The sequence below is a fragment of the Cryptomeria japonica genome, chromosome 8 (assembly GCF_030272615.1).
Source record: "Cryptomeria japonica chromosome 8, Sugi_1.0, whole genome shotgun sequence".
In the NCBI taxonomy this organism is placed as follows: Eukaryota; Viridiplantae; Streptophyta; class Pinopsida; order Cupressales; family Cupressaceae; genus Cryptomeria; species Cryptomeria japonica.
The window spans coordinates 81,155,546-81,180,654 of NC_081412.1; the positions used below are offsets into that span (position 1 = coordinate 81,155,546).

Sequence of the window (25,109 nt, forward strand, 5' to 3'; positions counted from 1 at the left end):
TTTTACACTAGGTGATGATGACGGAACACTAGAATAGGTGGTTCAGATTGAAAGAATCAGCTCATAACAAAGCTCTCCAGCATGAAACTTAGATAACACTTAACATTCCTGTAAAGAATGACCATGGATAAAGTGGCAACTACTATAAACTAAAAAAAATTAATTATACTTGGAACCTATATTTCAGTTTATTGCAATTGGTTTTACGGGATCTGGCTATCAATATACTTGTTTAGTTTTTAGTACAGTTTAGATTTCTAATTACTTTTACAACCATCCCCTTTCAGTTGTGCGTTCAGTGAGTAAAAAAGATACTGGAAAAAGTTTATCAACTGATTTAAAAAATGTGTGTATGGTGGAGGGGGGGAGGGGTTACTGATTAAGTTTGAAGAGATAAATCTGCATATTTTATTTTTTATTTTTATATCCAAAATAAATCCACTAGATTTTCAAAATAGAGAAATTACAATTAAATAAGAATAAGTATTAAAATAAAATCCTAAGAATATAAGAATTAAGCTAATAAATTAGGAGTTTTGGTGCTTAAATAATAAATAATAAAAATCTACTTATCAAATTTAGAAAAGAAATGAGAACATTCATAATAAACTGAATTGTAAGAACCTCTTGATTATATCACTTATAAAATATCAAACACCGAACTTGACACCCTTAAACTCCTAAAACAATAAGAGCGAGACTAGAAAGACAACTCATGAATGCAACCAAGGAAATTGGACTTACATATTCACTTTTTACTGTACTTGAAATTTTCCGCAACTCTAATACTTCCTGTTGTAGGGTTTCCAGTGATTGAGAGGCTTTGCTCAACTCTTGTATAGTTTCTGCTTGGAGAAGCACCTATAGCCAGATAGAAATTCTCACCATGTATCAAACCATGATCATCAACAAACACATTTGATAAGAAGTAACCAAACAACATCTCCAATGACTTTGATTGTACAGAAATCAGATCATACATTAAAATGGGTTTAAGATATAAACAACAGATCATAAACTAGAATGGCTTTATATATCTTATATTTGTTGAGACTACGTGATTTCAGCTTTCAAACCTACACAAGTGATTAATATTTAAAAATACCTATTGATAAAGCAAAAGTGGAAAATAGAAGAATGCATTGAAAAACGAGAAAAACACATAAAATTTATAGGGTAATCGCACAATCCATTATAAAAATGTGACAAGCAAAAATTAATATTACATACTTCAGAACCCAAAAGATGACCATGATTTTAAAAAGCAATGGTAATATTGTACAACTTGCCCAATAACAAAATAAATATTAATGCTTTAGAATTGAATTGGCCATATATGATGTTAATATTGCAATCGTATTGCAAGCCTTTGAAAACCAATTTCATGAAGCATCTTGATCATTTTTACAATTTATCTGGAATTTATATTCATTTAAATCTTAGCATCACAGTTATATTAAGAGACTTCTATCAAGCTCTATGATAGTAGTTGGCACAAACACTTTGGTGATTGCATCAAAAATATCCCAATTCCCATTTCCACTGTATAAGTTAAAAACTTTTAGTGATAAATTATAGCACCAACAACCTTGGAGAAATGAAATAAACTTGCAAGCAATAGATACCATTCAGCAAACCATAGCAATACTACATCATATTTATATAATCATATTTATATTAATTTAACATTAAAAAAGCCTCTATTCGAAACAATGCAAAATGAAATAATTATTGTTAACCTTAGATTTTTGTACCTGTCTCTCATAGTTATTCTGAGCAGTACGCCAGTTCTGGTGTTCCTTTTCCAAGTCTTCTTTTAAAGTAGCAATACAAATCTGAGCTTCTTCAAGTTGCCGTCTGCATACAATCATAAGAAACCATTATACAATTTTTTCTTAGATCATACCAGTTTTGAATTATAATACAAAACAGAAACTTCAATTTACACACGTCTTTAAGTAAAGTTCATCTGCAAGATCTGCTTTTTCTTTTGAAGAATTGATAAGCACACTTTCTTTTTCCTCAACTGCTGATTTCAATGCAATTTCTTTATCTGTGACTTCAGCTTCTAGGTCTGTTATCCTCCTTTTAAGCATAGAGATTTCAGCATCAAATGACTGTTTTAGTTTGTTCGCCTGCAAATAATGTAGCATCCTTAGTACTTTACTGTATAAGAAAATTGGAATTAACTTTATCCACTTGAAATGAAATATTAAATTTAGAATGTACCTCAGCCTTAAAGTGTTCATGAGCCCTTTCTATTTGCTGGAGTGCATCCTCATTAGCCTGAGCTATGCGCTTAAACTACAAAATAAAACACTAATTAGAAGAGAACAAATATAGTTAAAATATCCCATGAAAAAGTATGCAACGTGTATGCTGGAAGCATTCAATTCTGCATAGAACTCCCATGCCTACCAAAGAGACTAACTGACCTGCTCTGCATGCTGATGCGAAGCTTGAAGGTCTTCTTTCAGGCGTTCAATTTCTTCTCTTGCTTTTTCCAATGCCATAGCAGCCTAAGGAATATTTCTTTCAGCAGTCAACTCAAATATAATTTATATGGGAATATTACACGAGAATTCATATCTATAGTATAACATGAAATTTTATTTGTGCAGCAATGAACAATAATTTAATGTCATCTCACCATATTTTACAATCAATTAGTTCAATATGCCACCCAATGCTTTAAATAGAAATTGACGTTAAAAATTCAATTTTCATGAGACATTCAGATATAAAAGTTTCCATTAAAAATGACAGTGTGCATTCACAGAGTGCATTGGTAATGTGAATGACAGCACCAAAACGTACCAGATTATCCATGTGCAACATGGACTGTATTCAGCATAGCCAAAATTGAAAAGGAGAGAAGTTTGTCTACTACCACAGACTCTCAACACATTGAAAAAAATGCTTACAAAAAATTAAATTGACATTGATGATAGCTTAATGCAATCCATGTTCAGGGAACAACTCAAACAGAACCTAGATACAAACACAATTATATTTTTGACCATTAAAGGATATGAAAGCAGATTTACCTCCTCTTCATCAACTAATGAACTAATATCCATCTCTTTGCCAGATGCCTGCAATAGGAGTCAATTTTTAGTTCCATATGAATATTATTCCAGTCTAAAGACACAAAATCAAATTATTAATAAACAAAATCCCAAACAAGCATAAGATCAGCAATATCAAAGATTTACAAAACATAAAAAAACTACCCAGAATACAGTCTCACCAACATTGGCTACGTAAACCTGTAAACAACTTTTTCTGTATTGGAATATATTTTCAAGGTGACATATGCAATCCACATTCTATAATGCATTACAATTTACGCAAAGGATGCTGCTCCGGAATATTTTCAAGTTGATAGATCCAATATGATTCTATCATACATTAAACATTAGGAGGAGGATGTGGCTCAGTGCTCCTCTAGATTTATGACTTGTCAACCAAAAGATAGATTCCCTGCTCTAGACTCTTAATGTGACAGACCCTAAATTCAAATGGCACCACACATTGTACTTTTCAGAAAATAAAATGCTTAGAGCTAAGTTACGTGTCTTGAGGATAAATCTTTTATTACATGGTTCCCTATTTAAAGTAATTGCTAAAAATGATTGAATATTAATCTAATTATAGTCCATATCATTACCTCTCACAATCATTTCTGACAAAAAAGATCTGCAAAATATTTGTGAAGAATCTTTCCCTCCAAAAGAGGGTCTTTGTGAATAGTGTATTGAGTGTGTTGTTTGCATTCACCAATGGAATTAAGTTTGTATTCACAATAAGATTTAGATTGAAAGCGAATATTTTAGATGTGTAAATTTAGCAGTTGAATGTATTCGTAGCGACAACCTCAACCATTTGTACTCATGGTAATTAGGGTTAAGTGTGTGTATGACAATGCCAAGGTCTTCAAAGATCTGCAAAATATTTGTGAAGAATCTTTCCCTCCAAAAGAGGGTCTTTGTGAATGGTGTATTGAGTGTGTTGTTTGCATTCACCAATGGAATTAAGTTTGTATTCACAATAAGATTTAGATTGAAAGCGAATATTTTAGATGTGTAAATTTAGCAGTTGAATGTATTTGTAGCGACAACCTCAACCATTTGTACTCATGGTAATTAGGGTTAAGTGTGTGTATGACAATGCCAAGGTCTTCATGTGATGGTGATTTAGTTATGAAGAATCTAGAGATAGGAAATCATCATTGGAATCAAGAAATAAGGTTGAGAGATTTGATTACCATGGTTTGACCCTTAAAGAGCCAAATACAATGAGTGATAAAGCATCAGCAATGAATGAGTAAACAACAAGATCAAATAGCTAGACAACAAGCCCAAATGACACAAGTTCAGTCACCTGCCAATATTATAGCTGGAGCTTTGCCAAAGAAGTTCAGTAATGGAGATGATGAGGGAGAAGAAGAAAAAGGTGGTAACGAACACATTTGGAGCAAAGGAGAATTCGAGGTAAGAGCTGGACCTAAAAACCTTTTTAGGTCAAGTGGATGCAAGAAATCTAGATACTTGGATTAAATAGTTGGATCTACAATTTAGTGCACACAATGTAAGTGAAGCACTATAATATTTGTTTGCCCGTTCAAAGATACATGGGCATGCTCTTGTATGGTGGAAAAGCTATCTATCTTCATGTGAGAAGAAGAATGAACCAGCAACAAACCAGGTATGGGACTCGTCATAAGATAAAATTTGTACAGAGTCAAAAAGAAGCCTGCAAAATATAACACAGAATAATAAATGCTTCTACTCTCTTGGTTCGTTTAATAGGATATTACATATTTATAGAAGTTACATCTCTTATATTAGGAGGATTGTTCTACCCCCTATAGCCACTCCTTTCAATAGAATGAGTTGTTTTAAAAAATCATAATACAAACAAATATTCGTACAACCAATATACCAAACCTAATGATATAATACTCCTAAGTCCTAACACCCCAAATATTACATCATTCTCTAAATGGGGATAAGTGGACCAAAAATACACATCTACTTATTACAAGAAATAGTGGAACTAGCTTAACTAGGCTTCTTCAGTAAGATTGACCAGACTGGACTTTCATCCAAGGATAGGGACTAACACTTCTATCTGAGGTCATACAGCAAATTTGGATAGGGCCAGACATGTCTATCCAACATCACAGTTATGAACATGGACACATGCAACTGTTCACAACAATTATGATTGGGGACACACAAATCCAATCATAATTATCAAATTCTAATTGGGGAAGTACACATCCAATCATTGTCATTCATTAAATGTGACTGGGGACAAACACATCCAGTCACAAATACAAAATAGGGAACTAAATTCTCATTTCCTTGTATCCAACCATTCTATAGATCTCTGCAATTCTGATCACAAATAATATGAGATGGTTACCACTCCAACCTAGAAACCTATCTTAGCTTAAAATCACTTTAGCACAAGTAGCTATGGCACTAAAACAATTTTGCAATCCCATCATTAGTGACTGACAAGATGTCGCTGAATGTCCTCCAACCTCCTACGCATGCATCCTCCAGGAGGTTTGCTACTTAGCAACTTCTCTTCTACAACCCATGGGAATTTTGGGTACCACCAATCATGCACTCCAAATACACTTTTATATGGACAATTGATTCTATCAAATGAAACTATTAAAACTTAACTTCATCTAAAAACTATCACACTCTCCATCGACAGACTTAAGGCATTAGAAACTAAACTTATAAAAAAAAATGAAATTACTAATTTAAATGACTCGACTCAATTCTAATCAACTTAACTTTAATTTGTTGCAATTTCCCTTTGGAATCTCATGGACGTCTACCTTAAAATTGAAAACAGTCTATGTCACATATACTAACAATTCATTCTCTATCTCGTTTAGCCATCTCCCCAGCTTGAATTCCAAACAGTCAGTACCCCAGATGCTTTCCATCCTTCCCATGGCATAAAGGTGGCATATCACCTGCATATCTTCAAAAATCCCATCACAGTCATTGTCATTCCTCATATCATCAGGTTCCACAACCTGAAAAAAACGGACTAATTTTGTAGAACTATAGATTCATTGAATGCTTTCAGTTTCTATTAACAATCCCAATTTCATGCCAAACATGCTAGCTGTTTTATTTAATTGTAGAGCTAGTTTCTGAACAGCAATTTGTTGTTGTGCATGAACCAAAACAACAGCATGATCCACCTTCGCGAATCATTGATCCCACGTCTCTAAATCCTCCTCCAAAACGGAATGCAGCCACTCTATTGTTCTTGTGGCATGCATTTATGGAAACAATCATCTTTCAGAACTTAAATTTTCTTTCTTAAATACGGACAGGTATTTGTAGCTTCAAAAGTGAACAACCTTCAATATTTCCTTTTTCTGCTTTTCATAGGGTAATTCTTTTCTGTACACTTCATTAGGAAGTTTCTAAATGATGGTATTTATTGTCCTCCTAACTTACTCCTGCAGTTGTGTAATTTGTAATGTGTATTTCTGTGGAAAATAATTTGTAACAACTAACAACCAATTCATTGGCTTTATCCATGAATGAAGTAGTAAGTATCTAAATAAATCTCATTACCATTTGTAACTTAGTAAACGTCTACTAATTGTCTACATTAGTATTGTTATCCTGATTTAGAATATATCAAAATGAAATTTAATTAAATGAAAAACATGTTAACATTAACAATTTTGTAATTGTACAAGTCAAGCCAAAGGTTTTGCACATTTTTCTCCATCTCTGGATCTCAGTCTAAAATGTCCCAATGTGTCCTAACTGACTCCACGAATCATTGCTATGCTATTGAGAGAATCTGATCGTCATAAGAGCATTTGTCACAAGAAGTGTTGTAAACCGAATCAATTCAAACAAAAATATGTCACACAGGTGTCCTCAACAAAATGGGAATTGCCACAGCCATGCCAATGTTAACATGATTTCTTCAATTATTCCCCATACTTTACATGCTCACACTGTGATTTTGGATCATACTTGTTCTTGTCATATGGCTATAGATGCTTCACTATCCACTTCTCTTGGTAAGGCTTACAATTCAAAAATATTGTTGCAGTTAATGGTATAAGTAATTTGATATTGATAATGGTCTAATGACTAATCCATATTAATAACGGGAGAGTGGGATTTGATTTTGAGGGCATAATTTCCAGATTTTGAGAGGTTGATGATGATAATAGCGAAAATCATGGTATTAACCATGTGCATCTAATAGGGCAGATTTGTCATCTGGAAGAATGACCAATTTTACCTCATATGATTGTTCTAAAGGATATTAAGAAAGACTTTAGGCAGTGTTTATCCAAGTTTCAAAATAATGCTAAAAGAATGACCAGGCAAGTGCTGTGACGCACAAAGCCTTAAGATAAATAAGACAAAGAATATTTAATGTTCAACTAAATGACATAATAACTCGCATTAGTAATTGCAATTCAAAATATATCTCGAAACCCCAATACCAAATCTATCACTAACAAACACTAAGCACACAAGAGAAAAGAGAAAATCAAAATGATAAATGCACTAAGTTAAATCAAATTGAATGCTTCCATATAAATACAAAACGAGCAGCCCAAAACTTACCTTGTATTCAACCTTCTTTAGATTTGCCTCCAGATCAGAACATCTGGCCTGTAACAACACTTACAAATAAGTTATTAAACTCTTAATACAAATAACAATATCAATTCCATGCAAAGGAATCAAAACTAATAAAGACCTCTGCAACCAATGCCCTTGTTTCTGCTGAAGACACTGCCTGTAAGGCATTGGCCAAATCCTTGCTCATTGATTCAATCTGTGACATTGCCTGTTTTAAAGTTTGCTCTTTTTCATTTGCAAGATTCCGAACATGTTCTCTCTCTAACTGAAGCTCTTCTTTTGCTTCTGCCCACTCTCTCTACATTTAAAATTGTATCTCAGTTACTTTGTGCAAAGCCATAACAATGTTCAAAATATGCTAATATGACAATTCAAATAATCAAACAATCTAATTATGGTCATGGTTTTTGAAAATTGGTAGAAAGTTTAGAAAAAATTTCAAAATTCAAATAAAGAAAGACATAATAAGATAAGCACTGGAGTAAAATGACCATAGCTTATTAATAACTGGAGAAACATCAATATTTTCCAAAGCAAAAGAATATCACTAATTTAAAAGTTATTATAGACACTCCGTTCACTAAAATTTCACAATATTTCATGTCTAAAAAGGATTTTCATCAAGCAGAGAAATTTAACGCACAAAACTGAACCTTTATAAAGCATGCCAGGAGAAACCTGATAATTACCTGCAAAGAATTTAACTTATCTTCTAGTCTCTTTCTTTCCTCTACTCTCGAACTCTGCAAATGGAAGGAAAATTGTAAAACATTTGAAACAAAATATGATTATTAATTTTGCATGTATATAAATAATAAAAAAGAAACACTGAAATACAAACAAAAACTATTCAAAACATTAGCAATAAAAAATATAGATGTTTTTAAAGATTTCAAAATAAAAGCAAAATATAGACAACCTCACTTTTCAGCAGCATAATTAGATTCAGTAGTAACATACCTCACGAACCTCCTCAACATCGTGGATCGTATCTAGAGTTGCCTGGCATATAACAATATATTAAAAAATAACTAATCAAACCCGAAAAGAATACCTCATTGTACAATTTTTCAAAAACCATTACCTGTAACTTATAAACTCTTTTTGACAATTCAACTACTTCCTCAGATACCCTCTTCTCTGCATTGGAAAGAATATTCTTTTCGTGTTCCAAGACAGAAACCTGTGCAAGAGTATCATGCTTAAAACTACATGAGCAAATTTAGAAAGCATGATTTCACTCCACCGAAATTGCTTCATACCTCTACAGAAAGCTTTCGAACAAGTTCTTCAGATGCCTGAGCATTCTGAGAACTTTCTCGTAACCTTCGCTGATACTCTGTTATAAGTTGGGAGAATTCAACATTCCTTGCTAGAACAGCATTCATCTCATTTCGCTGGTAATATAGCAGAAAAATTTCATTCATTATAATAAATAAATTTCATATGAAACAAGCCTTTTCTTTAAAACAAACACAACAAAATTTAAAAATACATATTTACTTGGTTTTCAGAATCCTTCATAAATGAGTCTAGCCTTTCACGAGCATAATTTGTTTCCAAAAGGAGTCTGTCACGCTCAGAGCGAAGCGTATATGCTTCATGTCTGATCAAAGAATAAAGACCTCTTAATAGAAAGTACAAAAGTTTGTTAAGAATTAAAAACAACTAAACCAAAAAAACATACATTTGTGTAAAGAAATATACTTTTATCACCCTACTTTGATAGTAAAAATGCTATTTTTTTAACAATTAAGTGCATTTGGTTTCCAGAATTCATGGAGACAAACCACTGCCATGGAAGACCAGTCAATGGAATCACACCACACTTTTTATAAGATGCGTCAATAGACCTGAACAGATAACACTTTCGATCCTTAAACACAACTAAGCATGCATGAGATAGCATGTGCCAAGAGCCCAAGAAAAACAAGGATACTTTATGCCAAAAATCTCAAACAGATGAATTGAACTAATCTACTTTTCAATACTTCTAAAGTTATGACCAAGATACTTGTTTTTAGTGTACCATTGACAGGACAACATACAAGGTAAAAAATAGCTCTCACTTTTGAGCTTGTGGTCAAGTCAGATGTTAATATTAATTTATGAGTGCACCCTTGTGTAAACCCGAAAGAGGTGCCCTATATACTGTTCAAGTTAATTTTGTACCACATGTGATTTAATCTCATTACCAAAGTTAAGCATAGACCTTTTCAACTGACCTACATGTAAAAATATCTCCGGAAGGCAATGCAGAGATAATGCCTGACATACTAACAAATGAAGTAGTTGATAGTTATGCAAAATGAAATTTTCAATGATCTCAAAAACTAAATCCACAGACATGAACAGAGCACAGTTTTAATCCTTCAAACAAATTAAACATGCATAATGTAGCATGTGAAAAGAGCTTAACCACGGATAAAATGCTTAATGCAACAAATCTTGTCAGACAAATTAAAGTTATTGAACTAGTAAACCTTCAATGCTTTCATGGTACTTGACAAGAAACTTATTTTTAGAATACCCTTGCCAGGACCACATACAAGGATGTAAACAAGCTAGGCACTAAGATGGTGTATGAATCCACCTTCATCGAAGCTCATGAGAGGTGCTGTATATAATATTAAATGTTTGTACCATCTGGGTCTTGATATCATGACCAAATTCAGGAGTAGACTTTGCCAAGCAACATATACCTCAAAAAAACATTTCCTCTCAACAGGCAATGTAGAGAGAAATTTTTACATTATAATGGTAAACAGTTATGCAAGATGATACTTCAATGATCTCAAATAAAAAATCAAGTTCGGCAATTTATCTGTAACACCAGCTAATCCATTTGAATCTGGTGAGTTTTAGATAAAGCATACATAATTCTGTTGAGGAAAGCAAAACAGAAGATAATCAAAATGTTCAACAATAAAATCCCCATAAAAGGAAAGACACAAAGATTATATATTTCCTACTTTACTGTAACAGAGGATTAGAATAAATACTTTGCAGTCTTTATATCTTCTTCAAGACATCTAATGCGTTCAGTGGCCTGGTCTAGTGTCTTCTGGACTGTTTCCTGCAATTTATTTTCGAAAAAAGACATGCTTTTCAAATATAAACACAAAATTGTCTTGAAGCATTGCCACATTCCATATTCATAATCCAATGTGCACAATAAATTCACCATGCCTGAGAAACTTCTACAAGCCTTCTGAGGTCTTTCTTCCCATCACCTGCAAGAAACACATCCAATTTACTGTCAATCGATAACTTTCTGAACAATTGCAACAAGCAAATCCAACTCTTTCATGATATAGCTATATTGTTCAATTGGATGTCCTTTGCATCCAACAAAATTATACAGTAAAAAATTAAATCTCATTAAATTACAAACCAGACGAACCCCCAGTAGGGTACTGGAAGAAAGAACGATTTTTGACTTCCTCCTCATAGAGCCTTCTATACATTCCCAACTGTTTCAAAATAGTATTAGGGAGCATGCTATCCAAAACAGAAACATACAGCACAACAAAACTGTCTCATATTAAAAACACAAATTCTACTGTTAAAGAAACACGGAACTGTGATCCCCCATCTAACCTAATAATCTCAAATCCCGAATCCAGCCCATAACTTACTGTTCCCTGAAGGGACTCTATCATGCCTGACTGCTCTTCAGACTTTTTTAAAATAAGTGAAACTTTGGAGACAGCCTCATCAGTTCGCATCTTAAGCTCGGTATCAAATGCCTCCTGAGCAATTCATCAACAGCAATTCCCAAGTACCAATTATGTGAATGTCAATGGAGAACCAAATTACATTCATGTACATCATAGACACAAGCAAAGGATGAACAATAAAAAATAAGCATTAATAAAAGAATAAACAATTCATAACTAATTTTGCAAAGGATGAACAATAACAAATAAGTGTTTATGGTGAAAGTGGATGATGGAACAACAATATTGAAAGACTAAATGAATTCAACTACAAAGCCTAGCCTAACAACAACAAAGATCCACCATAACATATGAAGATTACCTAAAACAATGCAAATCAGCGAAATCACAAAGATTATACCATCACATGTCCAATAGGATTTGAATCTCCATTCTTCCTATCTCCATTGATCTTGCTTGATATATTTGCTCTCAAATTTTACGTGTGCACAAGAGCTCAACAAAGAACGAAAATGTGGTTGCAAGTAGGTTTGATCGCATATGAAAGTTTGAATACTAGAATGCTCAGGAGTGCTAGAAGTTGGGGTTGATAATGAAGGAAGCATCTCCTTATATAGAAGACAATATAAAAAATGGAGGGATAAGATTGAGAGGTGTAAAAGATAAATGGTCAGCTAAGATTAGAGGGTAGGTAGAAGAAATAAGAAAATAATGAGAGGGTAGGTAGTGTAGGAATTAAGAGATGAATGACATGTGTCATGGGTAGAAAAGGCTAATGAATTAATAGAAGAAGTGGGATCAATTAAGTAAATAAAAGTATTTATTTAATTTAGAAAAGGATAATTTAAATAAATAAAAGTATTTATTTAAATGAGAAAAAAGGCTAGAAGAGAATAAATGAATTAACTAAATAAATAAAGATTTATTTAATTAATAGAAGACTTAGGATAAAATAATTAAAAAAATAAAAATATTTATTTAATTAGACAGGACAATTTTAGGTGTCTACAATAAGTATTAATAAAAGAATTCATTTCAAGTTTTTACAAATAGAAAATACAGAATAATGTTAAAAGTCAAGTCTCATTGAAACCAAGAAGCATGTATGCAAGGGCCACCACCTCTGTGAAAGTAATATACCTGTTGTAACCTAACAAAGAATCTGTAATAGATAGATCATAAAACCAAAGTTCAAAAACTTGGACTCGCCACCGACTTGGCAAACCAAAAATTTGGACTCAGACTCACAAAAGACTCGGCAAGGACTCGGCAAAAAAAAAACCGTAGTCTAACAAAAAAAACATAAAGAAATTAACGCATTTAGAGAACATAAGAGCCATAATTGAAACATTACACATGTCATATGATCAACAAACGCGCAATATTTGAAATTTCATCATTCATACTCAGTTTCAAACATTCAACTCTAAAATGTATAATACCAAGATTTCTTCAATGCTAATTATGTTGTTATATGGAGCCTCATCAGACTCCGAGGTTAAATTTTCCCTACTTCCATCAGCGCAATTTCCCCCTCTATTTTTTGACGAGGGTTTGGGGGCAGCGCCCCCAAGTTGGGGTCAAGGGGCAACACGTGTGTTATTTTTATAAAGGTGTTGGGTGTTATTTTTCTATTGGCCCAGGTCCAATTAGGGTTACCCCTTAACCCCAAAAAAAGTCAAAAAGGGGGGGAGTTACACAAATGAAGGCAAAAAAACGAAAAAAAACTCATTTTTAAAGCTTGCCTGATGGTTTTTCTGGGTCGCGCGAGTCCATCTAAAAGACTTGCAAGTCTGTTACCCCTTAACCCCAAAAAAAGTCAAAAAGGGGGGGAGTTACACAAATGAAGGCAAAAAAACGAAAAAAAACTCATTTTTAAAGCTTGCCTGATGGTTTTTCTGGGTCGCGCGAATCCATCTAAAAGACTCGCGAGTCCGTGCAAAAGACTCGCGAGTCTTTCAAATGGACTCGCCAGTCTTTCAAACGGACTCGCCTCGCGAGTCCTTGGCGAGTCCACGAGTTTTTCAACTATGCATAAAACATACATCATTCTATATGACCATTGTGGAGTCCAAATCTTGAAAAATAAACATCATGTTTGAGTATTAATTCTTTGATTGTTGGTACGTAAATGCTGAAAAATAATTGAATGAATGATTCAATAATCAGATAGTTACATTGAACGATATACACACGTACATAAAGAGTCTACACAACGATGTTCTATAAATAGAACAAAACGTTAAAGTAAAAGACTAAAGAGCTAAACACTAAATTAAAAGTAAAAGCTAAAATTAAGCTTAAAGCTAATTACATAAAAAAAGTAGATGACCATTAAACAAGGAACTAAAAATAGGTGACTAACATAGAATTAAATATTCTAATAAATGCCAAATTGTAAAATGCATTTGAAAGCTAAGGAATAGTTGCAGCTCATTTACATGTGTGAGAGGCATATAGAATTTTGAATCTCAAGACAAAAACAATGTATTCTTCTTATTCTATGTTTCTCATAATCTAAGCTCACTCGAAACATTTCCCTTTTACTCTGGTTTCATCTTTTACTCTCTCTATTTCTGCACACAAACAAAATTAGGGGTTGGTGCATCTAGTAGGTTGGTGCCTACAAACATTGTAAAAAGAGTTATCTATACATATATAAGCATTTATTGCCGTGGTTTTTCCCATTAGGGTTTCCTCGTTAATTTTGTGTCTTGGTGTTCTTATCTCGCATATGTGTTCGATAAGTTTATAAAGTATTATACTCAACCAAATTTTCAAGAATATTGGAAGAATTGTTCTGATGACTATGAGGTCCGACGGCGTGAATATTCAAGGTTAAGTGTGCGAGGCCGAAAATACTTTTATTATTGTATAAAGGCATCAGGTGTTATTTTTCTATTGGCCCACCTCCAATTAGGGTTACCCCTTAACCCCCAAAAAAGTCAAAAAGGGGGGGAGTTACGCCAAATGAAGGCAAAAAAACGAAAAAAACCTCATTTTTAAAGCTTGCCTGATGGTTCCTTTGGGTCGCGCGAGTCCATCTGAAAGACCCGCGAGTCCGTGCAAAAGACTCACGAGTCTTTCAAATGGACTCGCCTCGTGAGTCCTTGGCGAGTCAACTCATGGCTCCCACGGAGTCCGTGGCGAATCCACGAGTTTTTAAACATCATGACAATTTGGCAAAGAGAGCCTACGGCATGCGCCAAAAGAATCAATTGAAGACTATTGGAAGAATTGTTCTGATGACTATGAGGTCCGACGGCGTGAATATTCAAGGTTAAGTGTGCAAGGCCAAAAATACTTTTATTATTTTATAAAGGCGTCGGGTGTTATTTTTCTATTGGCCCACGTCCAATTAGGGTTACCCCTTAACCCCCAAAAAAGTCAAAAAGGGGGGGAGTTAAGCCAAATGAAGGCAAAAAAAACGAAAAAAAACTCATTTTTAAAGCTTGCCTGATGGTTTTTCTGGGTCGCATGAGTCCATGCAAAAGACTCGCGAGTCTTTCAAATGGACTCGCCAGGACTCGCCTCGCGAGTCCTTGGCGAGTCGACTCGTGGCTCCCCCGAGTCCGTGGCGAGTCCACGAGTTTTTAAACTATGATCATGACAATTTGGCAAAGAGAGCCTACAGCAAGCACTACAGAGCAAAGGAATCAATTGAAGACTATTGGAAGAATTGTTCTGATGACTATGAGGTCCGACGGCGTGAATATTCAAGGTTAAGTGTACAACAAATGCGACTTTATGAATACCGTCAGGGCCCAGATCAGGTAACAGATTCTGGAAATTGCTTACAAGTTCGGGAGTTTGAGGCAGTAAGGCATCTCTTGTCAGGCATCGATTGGTCACAGGATCCAATCACTGATTTTGAGGCAGTTATGGCAGCCCCGGGAAGGTACACCGATCAATGGTTATACCAGCAGATTGAGAGACTAACCCATGAGGGAGTTCAATTCACCTACCATATGATGGGTAGTCTTGATTCTCGGTCCTCTAAAGATGAGGGAACCTCAAGTGCACCAAAGGAAGAGGTTGAGAGGCCCGAAAAAAGGAAGAAAGCCAAGGCTAGCAGAGGGACTCAGACATCTAAAAGGACTAGAAGGGAGAAGATCCATATTAGAAGGCCAGAAGTCACTTCATCATCCAAGGACCCAATTCCGATGATGACGTAGTTGAACTTGATTATATACCTGCTCCGCCTTCCGAGAGCGATGTTGATGCATTTGAAGCTGATAATCCTCCGGAACAAGACAAGCTAAATACAAAGGTGAGGATCATTGATTTTGGCGAACCTGAAAATCAAGTTGAGAAAGGAGAAATTCCATCCAAGCAAGAGGCTGATATACATGAACTCACCCAAGGGAGTCGGCACAAATTGTAACTGCATAGTACCGACAAAGATGACACCACCATCAAAGGAGAACAAAGGGCGGATGAGACCCACGAGCCTAATAGAACTAAGGAACAACCATCACATGGGGATACCAGACAGTTGTTCAGTGAGGTAGGGGAAAACTCAGCCGTGAGCAAAGGACTGGACACTTCCTCCACTCCTCCTATAACAAATCAGTTACAGATATGCAATGAACCAGCTGAAAGCATTAAAGAGCATAGTGGGAATTTGACCATAGCATCCAGGCAGACCATACCTCAAGACTGGTTAGTTGCTCGTGCACAGCGGAAGGCAGCCACCAAGCCACCTATCGACTTGGAGGACATTTTCTCTCGCATAGGGGAAACAAAGTCCAAAGGGAAGAAAAAGCCTAAGACCTACTCTCGCATAACCAAGGACGAGCAAAGGAATTGTACCATCCATATCGCCACCCCTCCTGTCGATAAGCCAGCAGATCAAATTGCGCTGGTCGATTAGAGCATTACGACCGTCCCAATAGGACAAGCCACCAAAGAACAGGAAAGGGAGGAGTTCAAGGACTCCGTGCAAAACATGCTCAGGCAACTCGATAAGATGACTGCTGACAGAAACATGTACCGAGTTCGTGTTGTGCAGGCCGAGGGGTACATTGATCACTTGCTAAGGCCATTGCATAATGCCCCTGAATCCCATCTTCCCCCATCAGCATTGGCGCAAAGAACAACAACAGAGTTTGCAGGAGTACGAGATACCGTCGTGGCTATCAAGGAATGGATTTGAAGCATTAAAGAAAGGGGAGAGCTAATCATTGAAGATGTAAAAGAAATGGCCCACCACCGAGAGACCATTTTGGTCAAATTATTCGAGGTAAAGCGGGAATGCCTCGGGGCTCATGAGGTCGCTGCTACAACTCTTCCCCTCATGAGGGCTCTTTTCTGGACCCAAGCACAGATTCCTACATTGTCCGCCATCCTGGATCCCTATAACACCAGCATTTTAAAAGAATGGTATTGGACCATCACCATGAAGAGCGAAACAAAAGATACCATTAACAAAGAGCAAGAGGCATGCGAGGAAATTTTGAGGGACATGAGGGACCTTGGTGGGACAATCCTCCGATCAATGGTTTTGGGTTGGAAGAATAGTTTGTCCGATGACATAATGCAGCCAGACTGGAAGGATAGATTGAGAATGGATAAGATCGCCTACTCCACGGAGGATCTGGATTTTGCCAGTAAATTGAATTCAGATATGTTATGTTTTGAGGCTCATCGGTCCGACTGAAAGGATGGTTTAAAGCACGTAGATCATCATTTAGAAGGCATGCAATATAAGATACGTCATCCTCCTATACCTCAGTTCACGGTGCTATTCCAGCTGTGCATCAGGTTTCAAGAGTATGTTCGTGCAGAACGTACGACAGGTCGAGACCTCTAGAAGGACTATTTGAGTGTCAAGGATGAATTTCCGGAAAAAGGATCTGCAGCTGAAAAGGAAAAAGTGCCTTCATAAAATGCATATTTCTTTTAAAAATCTAATAGGCACTTTTGGCAATAAAGTTCATGTTTAACTACCAAGTCAGCTGTAAATTTTGAGCTCCGTGCATGTGCACTTTTTGAGCTGTTGTTGGTAGTAATTAATTGCCTTTTTTAGGTAGTTATTGTTCCTCCTTGGGTGGTTGTTGATATTTACCTCCTATTTATGGGCATGGGTACTATTTTGTACAGATGAATCTGGGCCACTTGCTTTGTTTAAATCTTGGCCATTCATCTAATTCTGAAAATCTATTTAAAGTTGTTGAAGCTCTGGCAAAATTTATGCAGAATTAATGGAAATTAAAGTTGTTTCATTTCTTTGTGAGTGCATGGTCTCCTTCACCATTCAATTATTTTGTTGTCTTTTATTTTCAAATAGCATTTTTAGGATAAACATTTGATAGAAGCCTTGGTGTTCATACCATTAAGGACTAACTGATTGTCACTCCCCCTGCATGGTTAGTCTGAACCCATTTATATGCTCAGTTCGGTTGTTAAAAAACAAGTGAATGAATGTCAAAATTCTGCATTTATGTTTAGTAGCATGAAAATTTAGTTCCCTTTGAAGATTGCACTGGATTTTTACAGAATTGTGCTTTAATAGCTAATAATGTTAAATCTGGTTTTTTGGAGGTTTCTGTCTGTTTTCCTGAACATGTTATCTTAGATTAATTAATCAGATTTTCTCTATCTCTTTTCCCCTTTCCTTTTTCTCCTTTTTTTACCAAGAAGAAACCATATAATCTAGCTAAGATAGTATCAATCCAACTGAAATCAACTGATATAACTCACTCAAAAGTCAGTCATCTAACCTTAAGTCCCCTTTGTGTTTCCAGCAAAACACATCAAACCACTAAGTTATCCTGCAATCAAAACCTGACAACCGAAACATTAAGGTAATCCCCATTAATCAATTAAAAACAGCACTAGGGATTTCCTTATCTCAAGAGAGGATAGGATTCTTAGTATTCTATTCCGCGTTGGTCGGATGGAACCGTAGTGATGTGATTTCAAACACGTCAACAGGTATCCTAAGTGGGGCCTTCATTTATGGGAAAGGCATTTGTGTTGTTTTCTCATACGTTAGCACATTTTGGATCTTATGTTTGATCCATTTCTCAAATATCTATTTATGAATTGCTTTTGAATTCGAAGTTGTTCTTCTCCAACTTTATCATTTGGTTAAGACTTGTACTTGACTCGGAAGGAAATCACTTATTGTGTCTAGATACCAACATCTTTTGATTACTATATTGTACACACTTGAAATTCTTCTTTATTGCCACTGTAACTTCTTTATTGCCACTATAATTTTCAAACCCAAGGGGGCTTCATTGCTTACGAGCCAAATTGCAAAGTGTGAAAAAATGAGGAAAGAAAATGAGAAAGAAAAGAGAAAATCAAGAGAAAAGAAGAAAGAGGTGAAAAGAATGAAATATCAAAGCATTTGGCTTTTGGAATATGCGAGTAACTACATCTGGGATACGGACGTCCGATTGGCAATGGAGCAATATTCGTGATATTACATCAATAATCTCATCGAGGCTATAAACGTTCACTAGCAATGAGGCTCTATCCGAGATGCTTATGAAGTTTGCACAAACTACGTAGTTAATCACGATGGACTCTAAGGGTTACGATGTTCTTGTGAGTCGTAATGAATGCATTTGCACGCACATGGGTAATCAAAGACTAAGTGCCTTGATACGGTTTGGGATTATTCTTCCTTTTTAAGTATGTTTCCTAGTCTTTTGATAGTGTGGATTGGGTCTTTGTCTTTGAAATGTTCAGGAACATTTATTCGATGTGGCGCTAGATGTTGTGACATTTTCACACATTGCCCCATTGCAGATGGGGACCCCTACTTTTCGCTTTCTAGGTTAGTTGTCTTAGTTTAGTCATCTGGCTTGGCAATAGTTTTAGTGTTCTCAACCTTTTACTTGAGGACGTGTAGTGCCTTAGATTGTCAAGAAGTGATCAAGTCATGTCTCTCTCTTTAAGTTAGAATGATGTCAATTTAGCTCTCAATGCCTTGGTGATGAGTGATTTGGGATGATCATTTCATTTGATCATCACCATGCAGCTTTCAAGTTTTTAGGATGGGAATGTTGGGTTTAAGTGTGGAGGACAGCCAAATGAAGTGAAATGCTTGGTGAGAGGGTGGTCATGGCATAGGCAATATTAAAGAAGCCTTATTGATGATGAGGTTACTTTGATAATTGAATGGGGAACTCTCGAAATGGATGAAGTGCTACAAACAGCAAAAGGGGACAAGTCAGGTCATTTCCAACCACCCCACAAATCCACAACTTGCTTCATCTTTCACTTCCAGTTGGTGACCAAAAGCACGGCCTATCCTAGACTACTTGGCTATCAAAAGTCCAGCTAGGATGAGCATGTCCTACTTGATGGGATCAGCACTTGTTTAGGTAAATACTTAATATTTTGAAGGATGATGTTACTTGAGATTAGTAAAGTCAGCTAATTAAGAGTGGAAAGTACAACCACGCTTGCTCATTTCCAATATATGCTCAAAAGCTCGGCCATGTTTGGATGACTTACACTTGACCTTGAAAGGCCCGGCCTAAGATGCTAGGAAGAATATTGCCTTCCTCCCACATTAAGGAAGATGAGGTTGATTTTATGAAGAAAGGTAAGAATGATTTTAACGTCAGATCAACATGGAAGGGTTGAAGATGATGAAAAAATGAACAAAAAATATAATGACAAGAGAGGAAGTTACTACTTCCACTTGGGGCTCAAATCCACAGCTTGTCTTGATGGCACTTCCACTTGAGGTCCAGAACCCCGACCTGCTATAAGATACTGTCAGTGCCCCCCCAAAAGTCCAGCCAACAGTGATCACTTCCACTTGGCCATGAAAACCTCGACCTACTCTAGGACATTTCCTGTGGCCTCCCAAATCCACAGCTTAGGTAGGTAATGAATAGCAGCAAGTTTGTAGACCACTTGATGGAATCCAAAAACCAGACCTACAAAAGGTGGAAAAATCAGACCTTGAAGTAGTTCAAATCAGGCCTAAGGCCTTCAAACATAAAATATCAGAGCGTCCTTAGGAAGACATATTAGATTAAAGAATTCACAAAATGCATGAAATCTCTATATACCATATGTGTTTGATGCTATCTTGATTGTTGTTGTAGGTGATCAAATGAATGACTGGCTGCCAGCAACATCATGGTCTGATGCAAGAAGTAAGCACTTGGAATAATGGAGAGAAGACATTACAATTTGAAGGGATCAAAGATATTCATAGTGATGGATGAAAGAGAGGGATGTCACATCATGGAGGCATCAAAGAAAGACACTAAAAGGTAAAGAGTAAAGATCAACATCAAAAGGAGAACAGACAATTATCTTGAATTTCCTCTGGAAATCCAAAAATCATTGCCAGTATAGCAAGAAAGTAATCCAAGACAGAAGCTTCGAGGTGAAGGTGATCAAGTCAGAGAAGATGATGCAATTTGGGAACATATACCACCATCACCTCAGGCTCTTGGAAATTTTCAGTATCAAGAGATATTGCCTGAACCACAAGCTCTTGTGATGAGTTATAAGGAGCAAGTAGCTGAGGTGGCGCCCAGTCATCACCAACTCACCTTCACACATCATTCCAAGTCAAGGCATCTAAATTCATTGCACCTTACTCATCCAATGAGATGGATAACTACCACATGTGGGCACAAAGTTGTATGTACGTACTCTCATCATCTATTTGTCAATCATTCAAAGGCGGACATGTGTCCCATTTTTTGTAATTTTATCATCAGTCAAACATTAAATGCTATGTAATGGATGTAACAAATCCTAATTAGGGTTTCTATCTTTTAATCTTGGCCATTGAGGTGGATTTGATCCTAGCTATTCATTTGTAGTGGGAGCACTATATAAGTGCTTGCTCTCCTCATTTGTAAAGGTTAATAGTTCAATAGCAGGTAGAATAGAGCAGTAAGAGAAGGCAGAAATTGTTGCCAAGCTTGTAAATAAACATCATTTTCATTAAATTTATGTTGGAATGTGTTGTTTCTTCTACATAAACATGTGAATTCTTGTTATATCCTCATGATAGATGGTGTTGATTAGATGGATGGAAGCTATTACGGAGTATTAATGGTGAAATTCACATGTTCATGGTACTAGTATTTTGCTGATTCTGAAGTATCTTGCATGGTCAACTAAACTCTTTATAAACTTAACTTTGATTGCTATTTCCTCATTGATATGCACCCCTTTGATGGTGTCTATGTTGCTGGTGGTGATTTGAATATCATAAGACTACCTTAGAAGATCACACTAAACTTTGTGGAGTTGTTACTAGAATTTCAATAAATCATTCATAAGTCCCCCTTGTGATTCCACCAAAATCACATCACAATCACTGAGTCTATCCACGTATAATGTCAAAACCTGACTATTGAAACCTTGGAGTCGTCTCATTTGATCACATTGTTCAGCATATGAGAGGTCTTTATTTTCAAAAGAGGATAGAATACTTAGTATTTTATTCTGTGTTGCATAGTGTCATGAAAAACACATCAATACCACCATATCATATTTTCAAAATAATGGCATTCCCCTCTTATTTTCAATCTCCCATCTCCAGGTGACTGTTGTTTATAATTACTTTTTAGATTATTAGAATGTTCAAATATCAATATAATTAACATTTGCTTTCGACATGAATTTATTTGAAAATTCATTTTTCATATTTTTAGAATTTTACTGCTTTACACTCTTAAAAGTTGCATATCCATTTTAGAATTATATTTATATATATAAATATAGCATCTCCAAGTACCCGTACCCATCCGTTTTTTTAAAGTGGCATGGCAGTACCCATGCCCATCTCCCGTACGAGTACCAGATCCCATCTCCTAGCAACTATGAGTTTTTTAATTTATTCATGGCATGTGTAAGTAAAATAATTAATTCATTTTCTATGAATTTCCCCATGCAATAAGGCTTCTTTACCCTCATAATGAATACGGTACAAAACTTGAACCATCTGTGATATAAATATATTAATTCCAATTTCCCATTAAGTGATTAATTTGATAACATCAGTGATTCAGCAGCAATACGAAACCGAATGTTTAGGCATTATTCACAACTCATAAGTAAATTATGGCAGGGAAATTATAGAGTATAAATTTCATGACTGCATCAATATGATAAATAGAGCAAAAATGTACCTTTAGCTCTTGTTCCCTCTGTTCAACCCGCTGGGAAAGAGTTCGGACCAGGCTACGAAGTTGACAATTTTGTTCCACCATTCCATGAATATCCTTGAATGTCAACTGGTTATAACAAATAATAAATTGTCATGTACTACACATCCAATGGTAGCCAACTACATTTACAAACCCTATTCTAATGATTATTCATAAAATGTATCAGAAACTACCCTACTACAATATTAATTATCTTACAATCCTATTTGAAATCACCTTGTCCACAGATGTTCCATCAGATGCCAGAGCTGTAATGTCTGTAATAGTGTCCTCAGTAGAAATTCCTTCACCAACTCCACATCTTAGCTGAATGTCTCTGCACTCTTTTAAAAGCAATGTAACCTGCATCCATAGCAAACGGTATACTGAACTTAACATGTTCTACCAAAATTTTCTTGCAATACACATTATCATGGTACACTTTGTTAAAAAATGACAATTTCAATTGACATCTGTAAAACAATACCTGTGTTTGAAGATCTTGGACCTCCTTTAGGGCAGTACCATAATCACGCTCTCTCTTACGCAAGTCAGCCTATGCAATTTCATCTTATGTAAGAAAGGGTAACTTGTATCTCAAAAATACCCTACAGAAAAATTAATAGATTGGTATATCTATGTACCTTCAAATCCCGTATAGTGTTCTCTAAGCTTGCTTGATCAGACATTGACTGCTGTAGCTTCTCTTCCATTATAGCATATGCCTCAATCATCCTTGTGTGTTCAGCTGTAGAAATACAAAGATATGAGCCAGCTGCAACGTCTTCAAATGCAATATTTACATTGGACATTTAGTGTTTCCACAGTCCATAGTAGTGATATTAGCAACCCTTTTGGGTACTAGAGGGAGAGTTCTTTGCATCAACACTTTGGATCATACTCCATGATCTATCTTTCTTCTCAACATTTTGATGATGGATAATGGAGTATGATCCAAAACAATGATGCAACCAACTCTCACATGGTTGTGTCCAAAAATAATTATGTTAGCCAAAAAAGCCACTTCAAAGTTAATTAAAAATCGTTTACAAGTGGAAAAGGAATATACTACTTTCGTGGTGCAAATGTCAATCACAACATAAAGCTCATATACCTCTTTCATCCAAAATAAATTCAGCCTTCTCTTCTATCTCACGTAAAACCTGCAAAAAGATTGAAGAGTCCCAAAATTATATCAGATTCTAACTATAGTGAAGTCAAATTAACCAAATTTCATTTCATTTTCCTCTAAATTGCAAATTTTTTACTTTAAATGGTGCAAATTGTTGCCATTCCTCCCAGAAATAAATATTACAGAAAATTCAATGCTGGGGGAATTGGAATCTTGTATTTCAATGCTTCTTATTTAAGAATATGATTCGCTAGACTTTTGGCTTTCAAAAAATAAGAAAATAGATGCGCTGCAAAAAAATACATCTTGCTAGAACACAATAGTGTGTATTTAAAATTTCATCTCAAAGTTGGCATACATTTCACCTATAGACTTCAGATGATAACATCTGCGATCAATACACCACACATATTTACTCTAGAAATTAACTTCCTGAAAAATTTACTAATGCGAGAATTTATTCAGTGAAATAACGATTATCACTACATCGGTAAAGCATCTTCATCATAATAAAATGCTTTTAAACCTCATGAACAATAGTGAAATGTAAGTCTTAGCTGACTTTCCAATGAAATTAATTACCCGCTCTAAAATAGCTTGTGACTGTTTATGCCCTTGCCTCTCATGCCGCCATGCATCAAAAGCCTCTTGATACTTTGTATATATTTTAGCTAGCTGCAACAGGAAGCATAAAGATTAGTGCCTTGACTAAGATATTGAACTCTTATCAACAAAGGAAGATGGTACTCACACTCCAACCATCTCTAAGTAAGGAAGCTGCTAAAGCTGTTCCCGATATTCCTGGTGCAATTCTTGGTACAACCATCCCGTCACCATGTAAATCCAAAGCAGAGTCTGGATCATTGCTCAGTCTATAGAAATGAAACATACACTCAAATTTAAATCCCATTATCTAGAGTCTAGACAAAGATAACTGAAAGAAATTTATAATTGTGAATTTCAAACACTTGGCTTTATGACATTATCATACAAGAAAATTAATTACTCTTTGACAGACTTCAACCTAAATCTGCTTTAGATTGTCATAGCATGAAAATTTATAAAATATATGAAAAAACTATACATTATAATCCTTCATATCATGATATATCTCAGCCATCTGATGCTCTTACATGTTATTTAAGTTATGCCTATTCCACCTATTTCCAATTGAGAAGCTTTCGAAGTGTTGATTAAATAACACTACTAACACATGCTACAAGGAAAGGGCGATCCAATGGCACTTCTGTCAGAAAATCCAAGGACAAGCGTACGTACACTAGTGAATTTCAAAATAATGCAGTTTAAACAGGCAAAAACATGATGTATTGGGAAAATACTGATTAAGTACGTTGGAGGGTTGTTTGACTTTGGGCAACCCAACACTCTTATGACTGAACCAAAAGATGTTGATGAGATGTGTCCATGAACATTGCCTTGTGATGGACAAGAAAAAGAATGCATCCTTTCATCAAAATCAGCAGACGAAAATGGAGCAGCA

General features: G+C 35.6%; 1 protein-coding gene across 1 annotated transcript in view; it reads right to left on the reverse strand.

Moving 5' to 3' along the window:
- Positions 1-25,109, reverse strand: part of LOC131038426 (nuclear-pore anchor) — a 134,254-nt gene that overhangs the window by 68,392 nt on the left and 40,753 nt on the right. Inside the window, exons 10-33 of the mRNA XM_057970860.2 lie at positions 24,360-24,480; positions 24,191-24,283; positions 23,591-23,639; positions 23,121-23,224; positions 22,964-23,032; positions 22,714-22,839; positions 22,459-22,563; positions 11,294-11,407; positions 11,050-11,128; positions 10,845-10,888; positions 10,658-10,731; positions 9,159-9,261; positions 8,918-9,052; positions 8,740-8,838; positions 8,616-8,657; positions 8,345-8,398; positions 7,774-7,953; positions 7,638-7,685; positions 3,048-3,095; positions 2,436-2,519; positions 2,230-2,304; positions 1,951-2,135; positions 1,755-1,857; positions 745-861 (exon numbers count right to left, since the gene is read on the reverse strand). Of these exons, the coding sequence (XP_057826843.2) occupies positions 745-861; positions 1,755-1,857; positions 1,951-2,135; positions 2,230-2,304; positions 2,436-2,519; positions 3,048-3,095; positions 7,638-7,685; positions 7,774-7,953; positions 8,345-8,398; positions 8,616-8,657; positions 8,740-8,838; positions 8,918-9,052; positions 9,159-9,261; positions 10,658-10,731; positions 10,845-10,888; positions 11,050-11,128; positions 11,294-11,407; positions 22,459-22,563; positions 22,714-22,839; positions 22,964-23,032; positions 23,121-23,224; positions 23,591-23,639; positions 24,191-24,283; positions 24,360-24,480 (2,251 nt within the window). The remainder of the gene's footprint in view (positions 1-744; positions 862-1,754; positions 1,858-1,950; positions 2,136-2,229; positions 2,305-2,435; positions 2,520-3,047; positions 3,096-7,637; positions 7,686-7,773; positions 7,954-8,344; positions 8,399-8,615; positions 8,658-8,739; positions 8,839-8,917; positions 9,053-9,158; positions 9,262-10,657; positions 10,732-10,844; positions 10,889-11,049; positions 11,129-11,293; positions 11,408-22,458; positions 22,564-22,713; positions 22,840-22,963; positions 23,033-23,120; positions 23,225-23,590; positions 23,640-24,190; positions 24,284-24,359; positions 24,481-25,109) is intronic.